Source organism: Urtica dioica, chromosome 10 (genome assembly GCF_054948205.1).
Source record: "Urtica dioica subsp. dioica isolate 48M chromosome 10, U.dioica_male_clone48M_v1_H2, whole genome shotgun sequence".
NCBI lineage: Eukaryota > Viridiplantae > Streptophyta > Magnoliopsida > Rosales > Urticaceae > Urtica > Urtica dioica.
This window is the reverse complement of record NC_142765.1, coordinates 26,039,130-26,054,323: the sequence shown is the minus strand read 5'-3', so window position 1 is coordinate 26,054,323 and position 15,194 is coordinate 26,039,130. Positions and strand designations below refer to the sequence as shown.

The following is a 15,194-nucleotide window of genomic DNA, read 5'->3' as shown; positions in this document are numbered from 1 at the left end:
ACGTAGTGATATGAAGTTCATGTCCACCGTAGCATACAATAAACCTTCTCGTACCAGATCATATTGGGGTTTTCATAAACCTCTGGCTTGCTCGTCAACTCGGATCCATCGCAATGGCAAACTCGACCTCAATCACCAAAGCCATAACCAAACTCCGACGAATCAACGGCGACCATTCTTCTCTCTCGCCTCTCTTCTACAGTTCTTCCGCTGCGGCTTCACTTCCCGAATCTCTCTCCGCGTCTTCGCTCGAATCCGTAGGTGAGTTCTTAGCTTCTCTGCTTCGCTCTCTTCTCTTCCTACTGATTCCGAGAAAATAATCAATCGATTTTTTATTTTTCATGTTTCGATGTGTAATTGACGCAGCAGAGAAAGAGAACAGGTCGAGATGGTCAAAATGGCTGTTGTTTCTTCCCGGGGCTATGTCTTTTGGTCTTGGAACTTGGCAGATCTTTAGAAGACAAGACAAGGTTTGTATACTGATCCCTTTGCTCATTTTATTGTTTCTAAAAATGGTACCTTAGTGTGGCGTATAAATTGTGTGTTCGCAATTGGATTAGCTTTTGTTTGGGGTTAAACTCTCCAGGATTCTAATGTTGATGATACTAAATGATTATTTTGATTCTTGGCTCGAATGAATACTTTAAATGAATGAAAACTTCCTTGGTAAAACTAATCAACAGAACCTATATACATATATATACATATATATTTGTTTTACTGAATGGAATGGGAGATAACCACCTCCAAAACTTAACAAATTTTAAAGATGTCTTTGCTATGTTTTTTTGCGAGGAAATACTCTCGAGTCAAAACATAAGCAGTTAGAGAAAAGGGGTTAAGTATAGATTATGGAATGAAAGTTTTGAGTTTTTGTGCTTTCAAAGGATATACGGTAATTTGTCCGAGTAATTAGCATATTTTGAACAGTTATGTAGTATAGTAATGAGCGATTTATTTTGCAGGTGGAACTGCTAGAGTATAGGAAGAAGAAGCTGGAACTGGAGCCATTGAAGTTGAACCAAGCGTTTGAATCTTCGGCCTCTTTGGATTTCAGAAGGGTTCTTTGCAACGGAGCTTTTGATGAGGGAAGATCAGTTTTCGTTGGTCCTCGCTCAAGAAGCATTTCGGGAGTCACAGAAAACGGCTACTATGTCATCACTCCCCTTGTCCCCAACCCTAGCCATCCCCACAGGCAAGTCTTTCTTTATCGTGTGAACTCCGTTCGAAGAATAACACTTCATAGCACATTTACCTTTTACTTATCATTTCCGAGATGTTACATTCAAATTTTGGTCCTATGTCAGTCAGCTTTAGCCTTCTCTTTGGTTGAGTATCAAGGACCAATAGTGTGCCTTTTTCGTACACATTTGAAGTTTTTTCCCTCTTCGTATTGTGGAAGAAAATATGCTTACTACAGTTGAATTCTTTTCACAGCGAAACTTGTTAATCCCTCTAAGCACTTTTTAGGTATCCAGTATTGCTTAGCAAAAGGTTAAGCATAGGATGTAACACAAGGTTTTTTAAAACATATAATCAATTCTCTAAGAACTTTTTTTTTGCTTTCCCTTCCTCATTCATCAGCCTGTTAAAATTAGGAGTTATTGGCAGCAAAAGTACCCATGTTTTCGGTTTGTTGCAATTTCAATACCCGTTCTTCAAAAGTTTCGGGGAAAGTACCTTATGTTACAAAATCCTACCTCCGTTAGTCCATGTCACATTAGAAAAGGATGGGAAGACACGTGTAAGGATGAGATGATTTTGGCAACAATGGGAAAGGTTTTTTAACTTTAAAAAGAACCATATACATGAGAAATCCCTATAAAAAAAGCCCGAAATTGATGAATCCCTAAACAAAAGCCCAAGTACTTTTGGAGTTGAGACCCGCCGCGGTTTGTCAGTTTCTTCGGTTGAGAACAACAGTGAACCGGAGAACATATTTTATGAAGCCCGAGAGAGGCACGTGGTTGAGAAAGATGAAACATGAAGTTTCTTAGTCGAGAGGTCTCTAACCCCAATGAAACGTCCGTTGAGGAAAGAAAGAACTCCACGTATGCTCAACAGGCTATAGCCCCAGGTCTGATGTTCCTGAGACGGTCACAGGCTCATGTGGGCCGAGTTTTGTTGAAGGGCAAGAGTAAGAGACATGTTACAGCGTTCAACTGGGAAACGATTTGTATGAACATCATGCTTGAGGATCTGAACTCATCCTATCCCGATGTGGACCCAATTCCTATTCCATGGCTGCCAGGATCATTTTTGCCGAGCCCAAGGGACATGAGCTCAAAAGATTATCAAGGGAATTCGTCTTTGACCACGAGTCAAGTTCAATCTTCTCAGGATCAGCACGATGGAGATTCCTTTGATTCACCTGTTTCGGCAACATCGATGGTCTCCAATTTGACAGCCAGCAGATACAATAATGATGTGGAGGCAGTGTTTCCTTCCACCCCCATCTTCTGAAGCGCGTAAAGATAGATTATTCAAGATGGGCGTTGGGTTCAAATCCGACGAGCCTTGCTGTTGCCCGAGAAAGGAGCGAGGTTACCACGATCAGACGACCATCTTGAACTCTCAAGAGTTTCAGCGGCCGTAATGGGTCCAGCGAACTTGCTGGACAATCTAAATACTTGGCCAGCCACGGTGGAAGCGAGTTCTAAGAGAGTGGTTGATCCGGCGAGAGGTCATCAAATCGATTCGATGAACCCGTCGTCGTCGAAGCCCGTGCTGAGGCTGATGGGTAAGAACTTGATGATCGGGAATCGAGATCAGGATACGTACCGTGTTTCAGCAGCAATCTTCATTGTTTCCAAAATAATGTCATGCTTAAACTTGTCTTCCCTCCATTGTTACCTAGAATTTTGTAACATTAGGTACTTTTCCTGCAGCTTTTAAAGAATGGGTATTAAACTCCAACAAACCATTATATTGGGTATTATTGCCGCCAATAACTCTAAAATTAATTGGGACATTTCATAAAACATGTTTTGCAATATTTTAGGTTTATTTAGTGCAAAATTTATTTGGCTCACAACACAAGCCGTACCTTGTACCAGCTTGCAATCAGCGGTTCTGGTGAACAGAGGGTGGGTTCCCAGGAGTTGGAGAGACAAGTCATTGCAAGTCCAACACGACAACAGGCACGAATCAAAGCCCGAATCTCATGAGATCCAAGAGACAGAGACAACCCCTTGGTGGAAGTTTTGGGCAAAGAAGCCTCAAGCTTCTCAGGTATCTTTTGTCATCAATAAATAAATAATGATATTGTTGATGAATAAGCATTTATATAAATCCCGTCAATAACTTTACAGGATCAATCTCCTCCTACCCATTCTTCTTCCGAGATCATTGGTATAGTCCGTGGGAGCGAGAATCCCAGCATATTTGTTCCCGAAAACGAACCACGTTCCGGTCAGTGGTTCTACGTGGACGTTCCTGCGATCGCTCGTGCGTGTGGGCTTCCTGAGGACACTCTATACATCGAAGACATCGATGAAAACGTTGATCCAAGTAACCCTTACCCTATACCAAAGGATGTGAATACGCTGATCCGATTTTCGGTCATGCCTCAGGACCATTTAAACTACACGTTGACATGGTATGGTTCTTGGCTTCCGCTTTTTGGCTTTCTTGATCGCTATGACAAACATGACTTGAATAATTGTGTCAAGTAGTTTGATTAGAAAACTCTTGCTATCTGTGTTATGGATTTCTTTGCATTTTGTTTGACCAGGTATTCGCTATCCGCTGCTGTCACATTTATGGCATTCAAGAGAATACGGCCGCCGAAAATACGCAGATAGCGATGCTATTTGCTCTGAAGCAGAGGCGAGATAGTTGTTCATTGTAAGGACAAACTTCTCGTTTCGGTTCATCATATTTCCTCATATTGAGGCTGTTTTGTTGGCAGTTTTCTGGTTCGCTAATGATGTTAGCTTCTTGGCTCATAATTAAGGGGGAACTTTCTTGCTAGCATGGGTTTTTTGTTCACCCCTTGCAAAGTGAAATATAAACTAATTGACAAGAAGTCAAGGGGACATTAAATAGTCTAATGAATGATTGTGCGATTTTTTTGGGACTCGGCTATCTGCAGGACACAGATTGTTGAAGGCTCGGAATTGGGAGTGTATCGGAGAACAGGGTATTTTGGAACCATGCCCTAAATGACCAAATAAATAAAGGCCTAATTTCCCAATTTTTATTACACTGGACAGAGGAGGATGAATAAATTTTCTTTTTATCCCTCTTTCAGCGCCCAATGATTTTATTTATTGCTATTATATTTATATTTGTTTTCTCAATAGAGAAAGGACGCTATATTGGAAATGGCGAGGTTTTGTTCAGCACATGCAAAATAAAGTAATGGGAATTTGGGAATGGAATGAAAGGTGAGGATGGACGACTTTTAAGATGTAGCAACTTCAAGTGGTAAACTTATGTTGCTAGTTCTGAACTGGTTTGTGTAGCTTCATTTGTATATATTCATTTTGAGCCAAGAAAGGATAATTGAGGAATAGACTGTTAATAGAGAAATACAACACACAGGTTTCTTCATTTTGTGTACACTTGGCATTGTTACAATGATGGCATCATTTCCACTGGAGTAAAAAACGACATCAATAACCACTTTGGCCCACTGCTCTTCTCACTGTCTCCACAAAGTAATACGACACTTTTTGTTTGTATTCAAGCTCTGACGAAACTCTCTCACAAGTGGACGTCCCAAGCTAAGCTACGTAGCTAGTTTTCACGAGTGTTTTAAGCTTTATTTTACATAGTTTGTTCCTTTACAAGACTTGTGCTCTTGAATGTTGAGAAGACATCATTCTTCATTAAACGTTTCTCATTCTACATGCTTTATAAATAATAAAAAAAATCACGCCTCTTCGGATGTTTTGAAAAAACTCGAGTTGCTAAACTCTCTCTCTCTCTCTCTCTCTCTCTCTCTCTCTCTCTCTCTCTCTCTCGGCCTACCTCTACGGTGACTCCAGCCGCCGATTTTCCTTTGGCCCTGGCTAATGAGAATCACAGGTTGTACTCTACAAGAAACCTTGAGGTGATAGAGCGGTTTATAATATCGGTTAGAGAAATGATCTATAAAGTAATATAATTAAAATGATATTCATCAAATATTCAAATAATACCTGGTTATTAGCAACGTTTATTGATTTAATAAGATCCAAATAGAAACAATAAGGAGATTATCGATAAATATATTCTTTATCTAAAAAATACTAAATTGAAAAATGCTTGATTTGCCTAAATTGAAAAATCATCTATCTTAGTTGTATTATAGCGCAAAACTGTTAGAAATATATATTTTACCGAGTCAGGCAATTGCTATCTATTCTTCCGTTCTTAATGATGATATTTTTTTTTTTTTAACTAAATGCCATCGTATAAAACATTTTGAAGTTCATTTAGAACTTATGACGAAGTTTGTTACAGCTTGCATAGTAGATAAGTAGAATGACTACAGAACCATGGTAACATATAAAAAAAAATCACTATAATTATATAATCATAACAAATTTCTAATCTCGTCAGTTCCCATTGTAAAGAAGAAGGAAAACATAAATAAGAAAAATATAAAAAGAAGCTACATGGTCAGGGTACGGACATGCTCCACAAACAAAGCACGATGAAACAAAATATTAAAGAACCTGTCAACTTTACACTACAAGCAAATTTATCATTTCCATTAATCGAAATCTTCGCTATTTACCATCAACTTGGATTTGCTTTCATTTTCAAACATAGACTATACAAGATTTTTTACATCGGAGAACTTGCCAAAGAATATAAATCAAAGAATATCACAAAAGAAAGCTATGGACTCAGCATCTACAGACAAACGGACTCACCAAAACCAAGGTAACAAAAGAGCAAGTTAATGAATTATATTAAAAAAAAAATTAACAAGACCAAGATCAAACAAAAGGCGGGTGCGGCTTCAAGAGATGCATCGTATATTTAAAGGCGAGGTGTTCATACCCGAATGGATTGCTTTCACCACAGTTACGAACTTGAACACACAGTCTTTAGACAGACACTTAAGTTTCCACGTTGGAGAATCTGAAGCTTTGCCAGATTTTCCTGAGAGATCCTGCGCATGAGCAAGAGCAAGAGCCAATGTCACGCAGTTGTTATCCTTGGCCTCCACAACCTGGAAAGCAAGTTCAGACACGGCTTTGAGGTTATACTTTCCTGATTTCTTCCCAAACCCAAAAATGTAAAGTTTTACAAAATAATTTCAGTTCATCAACGAAATACACTGCAAGAAAAAGAGATACAGCATTGTTATACGGGATTCTAGCAGTTTCAAGTTACCTCAAACAAAAAACACAGATCCTGAATACGAGATTTTTAAGGCCTATTTGTCAAGTGTGGGTACTTTATTTGACTAGTTTTATATATTACAGAAGGCAAACATCGATTATTTGATGTCGGAATATCCAAAAAAAAGTTTTGGGAGTTGATAGGGCTTACCATCTCCGATATGTCAGCAATAGAACAATATGCATCAAGTGTGAAGTATGAGGGCATCGATGACTCGACCAAAAGTGAGCCAAACTTTCTGAGGTCTTCAGCACAGAGAAGCAGATTGACCCCAGCAACAAACAAAGATCTAGGGACCCATGAATCCTCTACCCAATATCAGTACATCACCAAACATCAAAACAAGAAAAATTAGTAAAGAGTACCTTTTTTTAAAAATTTACTAGCAATACAGGAAAAGCTGTATTTTTCATACCTTAAAAGAAGAAGATAACCATCATGTTTTGTAATACTTTCTAGTCATACAGATAAAGATAACAACATACCTTCATGGTTGTAGTTCTGAAAGAGCACCATCGCATATTGGAATATGCTTACTTTGCAACCACCAAATATTTGTTTCTCAAACAAATTGAGCTGAATCTGCTCCACACTGCCATTTATATTTCCAAAACCAAAGTCTATTATAACAAAGTAAATGGCAACGTAAATCTAGAGTACTTGTTATAAGTGTAATCAATAGAAATGATATGAACAATGAGTTTCAAACATATACAGTAAAAAAAATTGATGATTACCTTTTGACAGAGCATTTGGAATCTGTTCCTGATGAACCAAACATATTTAAGACGCAAAATAAGTGTATGGACTTTTCAACACTTCTTGTGAGGAAAAGATAGGTCAAGCCCTTCTCAATAGACACCCTGACATAGCCCCAGAGAGAAAAAAAAATAACATTAGTAATCTGAACTTCTGCTAGTCTCCATAAATTTGGAAGAAATTTACACCTCACAAGCTGAAGTCCCACGCCAACTAAAACTTCTTTGATGTCTTCAACCCTATGACACGCCAGTAACCTTAAAACCGTTCCTGCATATCATGTTCATACTTAGCTTCAGCAAACAATAATCGTTTATGGTAAGAAACAAATATTCTTGAAAACAGATATTCAACAAAAATGGATTTGAAGACACGTAGAACTATAAATATAAATTGAACTTAATCAGGGAAACACTGATGAAACAAATGGATCTAACAAATATTCAATACAAACCTGACTTATCGTCAGCAGAGCCAATGAGCAATATATACAGCTTCCTTAAACTGCTCAGTACTAGAGCTACATCCCTGCATGTGGAATAATAAGAACCATGAGGAATAACCTCAAGAAATAATGTTTATATAGTTATTTGCTTCACTTGGAGGTTGCAGTGAACAACACCACCCTAGACTTGGAACACAAATACAATCAGTAGGTATCCAAAAATCAAAGAGGACCATAAGATGGTAATACTTTAAGGCATCAAACGAGACAACAAGAACTTGAGTAACCAATCCGCTAACTTTTTATTTTAAAGAGCACCCTAATTATAAATTAAAAGAGATACCTTTCCCTGCCCAAAGAATCCTGTTCGAGCATGCAGTTGCAGCGCATGAATTGGTTACAAATTTCCCGATTTCTTGAATCTGCAACATCCGAATTGAAGTAATTCTCGATGAAATCATCATTTGGTTGGATGCACCCCATGCTCGGCAACGTATGTTTATTTCCATCGGCATCACAAAATTGATTCTCCTCTCTTCTTACATCTGAATTAAAGCTCACATTCAATCCTTGGGCTGGTTCTATACCCCCAACGATGTTGCTATCGTCTTGCGCCGTAATAACCCTTCTTTTCGTTTGAGGTTTGCCTCTTTTGCCATGTAGCAGATCACTCTCCGCATCACCACAGCGAATCTCAGGACCTTCATCACTGCATGATTGGTACGGATCTTCTTTATTTTGCATGTCAGACGTTTTGCTAGCAAAATAATCGGCTGAGCATTGACCGTTTTCTTGTACACGATGTCTCTGATTATAATACTTGTCTTTAAATATATCAAAATATGGCTCCCTCTCAAGATATATATCTGTATTTGAAAAGTTCTCATTCAGTGGCTGGTCATCCTCACTACAGCTTGTATCACTATCTGATGACGCTACTGAATACGAGTCCTCTGAGAACTGCACAAATTCTTCCTCTAAACACTGACGCCGTTTAAGAATATCTTTCCGGTACTGTGGCGGCGATCCAGGCGGAGCAGATGAATGAGATTCTGAAATACTGTCAATTGCTGTCAATGGTGAAACGTTTGCATGTGATCTTTTAGCTTGTGCAGACAAACTGCTCGTTCTTTCATGTGGATAGCTTTTCAAATGCTCGTCCCTTGGATCCATTCTTTCGGGGAGAAATTCACCACTTGTTCCCATCACCCCAATTCCGTTCGAGTATTCCGAGCCAGTAGACTTATCCATGAAGGGTCTATCAGATTCTACAACGTTTGTAGAGCTCTCCTCTCCTGAAGCTTTGAGAGAATGTGGAGCACATCTTAAGATCTCATCTGTATGATTTTCTTGCCCAGTAAAAGGTGTGGTCCCACAATATTTAGCATGATCCACCAGGTTCTCATCGGGATGATCCATCCACTCTTTGACTTCCCGCAACCAGAGAACAGATCGGTCCTTCTTCATTTGCTCAACTTTATTCATCAGATCCGCAATTTCAGAATCCTCGTCGGACAAAACAGTTTCCTCTCTGCTTTGCACCTCATTATCAATGGACATAGAATCCTGATCAGAATATAGACTGGTGTTTTCTCCTTCACCCCCAATTAATGCAAGACGGGTCATTTTCTTCTGCATACATACGCATGAATAACATAGTTTATAACGGGCCATCTTAAATTATTATTATTGTTTCGATCATCATACTTACCCGCCTTCTGTTAGACCCCTCGCCTTTGGCATCATAGACTGCAGGAGAATAAAACCCAAAGCTGGCAGGTCGCTTCTGCCTCCTGGCAATTATGATTTGCCTCTTCCAGAATTCTCTGGTGCTGATTTCCTTATTATCTAATTTGAACTAATACGCCAAACAGCAAAGGAAAAGCAATTAGTACGGAAAAAATCTAGGTAAAAAAGTAGTCATCGCGCATGGAAAAAAAAGTCTCGAGATTTAAAGACCCAAGTGAGTTACTTTGTGTGGATGGTTGATGTAGCTGAACGCTTGTGGTCGGTACCATCGTGCACAGCATAATGGATTTCCCTCCAACCATAAAGTTCCTAGACATGGAAGTCCAACAAGGAACTCTAGTTGTGAAAAATTTGAAATAATATTGTAGGAAACATCAAGGTCCTCAAGTGACTTCAAATTCTCAATCCCATGCAATGTAGACAGAGCATTGTTCCTCAAAACAAGTTTAACAATATTACAGGAGACCTGCAAAAGTGCAACCAACACTGATGTGTACGGGTCCAATCTATTTCCTAAATCAGAGAAAGTGACGAGACGAACGAACGACGAACGATTCGTACCTGGTTGAACGAGGAAAGCGATCTGAGGTTATTGAAGCCGAGATCAAGGTGCTTCAATTTGAGACAATGGCGGAGATTATCGACCTTGGTGAGCTTGTTCCGGCTGAGGTCGAGAGTTTCGACAGCTGGGAGGAGATGCAACGACTCGTCCATGAGAAGCAGTCCATTACCGGCACACGACACGAAAGACAAACGCTTCCACTGAGGCGACTCCTTTACTTCCGCGAGCCTGCTCGCAAACACGTGCCTCAGAGCATCCTGGGCAAACAAACACTCTAAAATTCAACCATTTCTCACCAAAAACACTCTTAAAGATCAGTTAATTTAATTCATTTCAATCTCACAGTGGAATTATGACAAACGATCTTCTCCAACGTGTGCCTCAGCTCCAGCAATCCCTTGGCCGCCGAGGACGACAAATCGCATCCCCGCAGCTCCAGAACTCTAAGCCTCCCAAACGCCGCCAGCGACACCGGCGTCGGATCTCTCGCCGGCGGTGCCAGCACGGACACCACTTTGAGCGAGGTCAGGAGCCGGAGGATCCGCCGGAGCTGCTCCAGCGCGCGGTGGTCGCCGAGGTCGGACACGTACGCGCGCAGGTAATCCACCGGAGCTCCGGCGAGCAGGCCTTCGAGCTCGCCGAGGGCCTCGAGACGGGACTGGACGTAATGGAGTCCGGTGGGGTTGAGCTTCAGAACTAGGGTTCCGTCGATGAGCGGACCGGCGTTGCCGTCTACGAAGCGGACAAGCTTCTCCAGGTAGCGATCTCCGGTGACGATCGCCATTGCCGGTTGGTTCTTGGTGTCTAGAGAGAGAAAGGAGGTTTTGGAGGGATCGAGAGAGAAACGGCCATGGCCGAAGAAGAGAAGCGAAGCGATCAGAGAAACGACAATTCGCTGTAATGAAATCAACTGTTGGTTAAATCTCTCTCTCTCTCTCTCCACTAAATCACACGGTTTTGGTTTTGGGTCTAATAATAATTGAATTGAGTTGGTTCGTGGTTATTTTATTTTTATTTATTTGGAAGGAACCATTCGCGAGACACCTGGCCAGCATGCAAACAAAGTCGCGGGCCCACTACCACTGGCGCATAATGTCAGATCTTTTACATCATCTAACGGAAAATAAACAATTAAGACTCTTTTCTAACGGAAAACAAAGAATTATGATGGCTACTTGATCCTTTTAAACAGAACTAAAAATATTCAATACTAAGAAAAATTGATAATAATTTAATAGAACTATTAAAAAAAAAAACAGTTTAAACTCATCGTGATGATTTGAGACGAATTTTAACAACTAAAAGCTCAATTGGTCTAGTCATAAAAAAACTCATCAAAACTCGAAAGAGTCTAAAGATCATCTAAAACTAAAATTGACCCGAACGGTCAAGCTCACGCTCGCACACGCCACGACACTTCACATAGTGATTGAGCGCAATGCATGGCACGCCGCACCATGCCACCAACGCATCGCGCCCCTACGATGAGCCTTGCCTCTCTTGCGTGCCACGTCAAAACATCCGCTCGGGCCGAGACTTCGTCCAAGAGCCTTTTTAGTTCTCCTACTCACCATAAATATCAATCTCCTCAGAGAGATTCAAGTAACTTTTTCTAAACACTCTTTACTCGATTCCAGAGTCTTGAAACATTGTCGATTACATTCCGCACACAATTTCCTCTGATCGAGCCATAAATCTCCTAAACACTCTCTATAAATATCGGTTCCCCCACCTCAGGCATAGCAATTAGAATCATGTTGAGCGTCAGAGCGCGAGCCAAAGGCACTGTTACTAAGCCACTCTAAGCTTACTTTCTCTTCTTATTGTTATAAGATCTCTGCGACGAACGAAGAACGTTCTTGAGTCAGAGGAGCAACTCTCGTGACTTATGAGACTGAATGCCCGGTTCTGAAACTCCGTAGAGTAAATCTCCTTTGAGCCCAACTTGGAAGGAGGATAAGCAACTGTTGGTATCACCAAAATTCCATACACCCGCCTTGGACACATCCATTTGGTCCGACCTTGGGTCAAAGCACCCAAAGTCTTAAATTGTTGTCTGATTTATGGCGACAACATTTTGACGCTAGAAGGAGGGGGGACTTCTCGACTCAAACAGTCCGAAATATCTTCCAATCTTTAGTGGTGTTGCCCCAAGAACGCCATTAAATGTTTTATACACTCAATTTCGCCAAACAACATTTTGTCCCTATCGCCCTCAAACAAAAATGAAAACAACCTCATTTTACTTTGTCTCATCCGCTGGTCTCTTGTATTCCTCGCTTTCGATCATCATCCTTTTACTTTTTATTACAATCTTATTATTGTCTAATTTTAAATCTTCTACTTTACATAAAGTTTATTAGCAATGATGTCAATAAAAATGTTCAAATATCAACAAAATGTCAATAAATCTTCAAACGAATTTCGGAATTTTTCAAACCTTTATTTTTTTTTCAGATTTTTTTAAAATAATCATTGTTATTTACTTTACACACATATTGAAAAAAAAAAAAAACTTCACACACCAAACGAAAAATCTCTAACTTTGCTTTTGTTTACTTTTTGCGATCATTAAGTAAATAAAAAGAAATATATATCATTAAATATATTTTTATACAAATACATATAAAAGGTTCATAATTTTGGATTACTTTTAACATCGAATTTTAGTCTTAAAAGTATTGAATATCATAGTTAGGAATAATCCCAAAACATAAAAACGTATCTTCCTATTTATGTCGAACTTTGCTTTCACTAAATGGGCCAATTAGTCTAGTTCAATTCTTAGGAATGGGCCTAGGTCCAAAGAAGATTCCGCGAGGGGAGTTTAAGCGCCAAAATGTTTTGCAATTCGCAAGAAATCGAGAAAAGGAAAGTAGGAGGAAGAGAGAGTAGGGCGAGGGAGAGTGACCGAAATGGGAAACTAGGAAATGGAAACCAAATCAAGAAAGGGATTTTTGCACCGTTGGGAAAGATTTGTATACCTATATATATGTTTCTCGAGACAAGGAGAGAGATTAAGAGAGAGAGAGAGAGAGATTAAGAAGAAAAAAATTAGGGTTTCTAAAGCGAGAGAAAGAGCGAGAGAATTCTCTCATTGTTCTCGATCTTCGACGATTTCCTTGTCTGAACCGAACCCAAACAGTCTCATTGTTCTCGATCTTCTTCGACGAAGGGAAAACCAGGGAAACCCTAACAATCTAGAGGAAATCCATTTCTGGAGAACAAGGTGAAGCGTAGGTTTTGTCGAAGGTAAGGGTTAGTCTTCTCTTTTTCCCTTCTTTAACTTTCTAGGGTTTTCTTTGCGATTCGATTCTTGTGTCTAATTAGATCGCCGCTTCTTTGTATCCAGATCGAGGATCGGAGATAAAGTTTGTGGCTCGCATTTTCTACCTAATTAAATGAATGCCTTTTCGGTTTTGAAAGATAAAACCAAAATTTCTGAAGTTATGTTTCTTCTTTCCAGGAGATATATTGCGAGATGCTCTTCTCCTTCAGCCACAACACGACACGAAGCCCACGCTCCTCCATCGAGTCTTGCTCATACAGAAGAGGAAGTCAAGTCGACAATGGAGCTCAGGACGAGGTATATGGAGGGATATCTGTCCAAGTCAAGTAAGTTATCCCACTAACAGGAAAGGTGTGAAAGTTTTTAATCCTAAGTAATTTCACATTCTTGATAGCGATTGTGTTATTCGTTAGCATTACGATTGCTAATTCTTGTCAGTTTTGATGAGTTATATGGAGAATTCCTTCTGATCGGGATGATCCTTTTTGGGGCGGCGATGAACAATGAGATCATCAAGTTCAGAGTCCAAAAGAACGCTGGGCCCTTTTTAATGTTTTTAGTGATGTTGATGGCAACGCTAATTGCTTGTTATTTTTACTTTTGCAGGTCCATTACGCTGGAGTTGCTTTGTATATCATCATGGTAAAGTTGCTATCACTTCTTTCATGCTTTTTCATCATGTGTTGCTTCATTTCTGTTCTCATGTACATAAATACATCTAATAAACAAAGCCCACACTCCTTTTTTTTTTTTTTTTTTTTTTTTTCTGGCTAGGGAGGATAAGGGATTTGGATCTCAGCTCAGCCCAAGTCATTACATCACTAAAAAGGTAAGGACTAGGATGAGACGATGAGTTAATTAATTACTTCCTCTCAGACTTATTCACAACTATATCAAATACAAGTAATGTTTCATTGTTTCTTTTATAATTGTCTTTACTTTGCCACTCAAGGCGCTGAACAACCAGAAGTACAGAGAGCTCAGCCAGGAATTCCGCGACATCAGACTCATGACCGGTGAGTTATGTTCATCTTGAAGCATATATGAGTTTAAATAAACATTGAGTTTAATTTTTTCTGAAGTCTCAGACTTACATGATCACGTTTTAAATGAATAGCATAAACTCTAAGTTGTCTAGTGATTTCTACTTTATTTATTGATGGAGCTTTTGTTGTCTAAGTTATGCTTACACACGAAAATGGAAGTTCTTAGCTATGGAGTTTTTTTTTGGGGGGTAACAATTCCCTATTCCACTCATGTATCTGAGAGCTTCAATAACAATGTGTAAGCATTATTTTGAAAAACTATCCAAATGATTTTAATTTACTGTATTAGTGCTGCTTGTAGTTAGTACTTTCTCATACTATTACTAATTCTAGTCTCCTTTGACGAGGTATATGGAGGGACATTTGTCGAGTTCAAATCAGTTAATCCACTAAAAGGAAAGGTGTGCAATTTTTTACTACTATGTAGTTACTTATTATTATTATTAAAATGATGTTATACGTTCCCATTACAATTGCTAATTCTAGTCGGTTTTGACGAGGTAAATGGAGCTGAGTTCTCATCCTTCCTTAGCCTTGTAGCCACTGTTGATGCTGAAGGGGAATCCCTTCTGATTGGGAAGATCCTTTTCGGGCAGCGATGAACAATGGGTTCGTCAACTTAATAGGCAAAAATCACTTCATCCAACATTGGCTCCTTGATAATGTTTTCAGTGATGTTGATGCCAACATTGATGCTTGCTATTTTTTTTCCTCAGGTCAGTTATGGTGTCGGGCTGGAATTGCTTTGTTTAATATCAAGGTAAATTATTAGTTTCTTTGCTGCTTTCTATTGTTATCACATCTATCATGTTATCACTCTAATGTGCGTATTAGAAGAAGAAAAAATTTCGGAATCAGGGCTTGCGCATGATCGGATGGTTCTCGCTGCCGACCAGGACCAACCTCTCGCGCTCTGCGTGAGCACAATCTGAAACTGATATACTCATCAAATGAATGGAGTCTGGAATCATGGCAAAGATGAGTACATTACACCTGCTTCTTTGC

General features: G+C 39.6%; 3 protein-coding genes across 5 annotated transcripts; 2 read left to right on the top strand and 1 right to left on the bottom strand.

Annotated features, from left to right (window-relative positions):
• Positions 1–73: 73 nt before the first annotated feature.
• Positions 74–4,346, top strand: SURF1 (Surfeit locus 1 cytochrome c oxidase biogenesis protein). 3 transcript variants are annotated; one of them, XM_089629624.1, is made up of 7 exons: positions 74–261; positions 367–470; positions 966–1,195; positions 3,057–3,231; positions 3,312–3,598; positions 3,734–3,846; positions 4,094–4,346. In XM_089629624.1, exons 1-6 carry the CDS (start codon positions 114–116, stop codon positions 3,801–3,803), a joined length of 1,014 nt encoding a protein of 337 aa, XP_089485750.1. In that variant the 5' UTR covers positions 74–113; the 3' UTR covers positions 3,804–3,846; positions 4,094–4,346. The 3 variants fall into 3 exon arrangements, with proteins under 3 accessions (XP_089485750.1, XP_089485749.1, XP_089485751.1); XM_089629623.1 differs by having other exon boundaries at positions 3,734–4,346; XM_089629625.1 differs by having other exon boundaries at positions 75–261; positions 370–470; positions 3,734–4,346.
• Positions 4,347–5,671: 1,325 nt separating this feature from the next.
• On the bottom strand, positions 5,672–10,856 carry LOC149384545 (Outer arm dynein light chain 1 protein). Its single transcript, XM_089628548.1, has 11 exons — positions 10,198–10,856; positions 9,854–10,111; positions 9,516–9,758; positions 9,255–9,401; positions 7,887–9,175; positions 7,553–7,626; positions 7,287–7,368; positions 7,077–7,202; positions 6,825–6,931; positions 6,490–6,647; positions 5,672–6,166 (listed from the first exon to the last, which is right to left on the bottom strand). The coding sequence occupies exons 1-11, from the start codon at positions 10,636–10,638 to the stop codon at positions 5,954–5,956; spliced, it is 3,138 nt and encodes a 1,045-aa protein (XP_089484674.1). The 5' UTR covers positions 10,639–10,856; the 3' UTR covers positions 5,672–5,953.
• A 1,833-nt stretch (positions 10,857–12,689) lies between these two features.
• On the top strand, positions 12,690–15,184 carry LOC149384544 (uncharacterized). The gene is made up of 8 exons (XM_089628928.1): positions 12,690–13,106; positions 13,321–13,469; positions 13,750–13,785; positions 13,918–13,972; positions 14,096–14,159; positions 14,324–14,590; positions 14,690–14,949; positions 15,048–15,184. The coding sequence occupies exons 2-6, from the start codon at positions 13,336–13,338 to the stop codon at positions 14,353–14,355; spliced, it is 321 nt and encodes a 106-aa protein (XP_089485054.1). The 5' UTR covers positions 12,690–13,106; positions 13,321–13,335; the 3' UTR covers positions 14,356–14,590; positions 14,690–14,949; positions 15,048–15,184.
• The last annotated feature ends 10 nt before the right edge of the window (positions 15,185–15,194 follow it).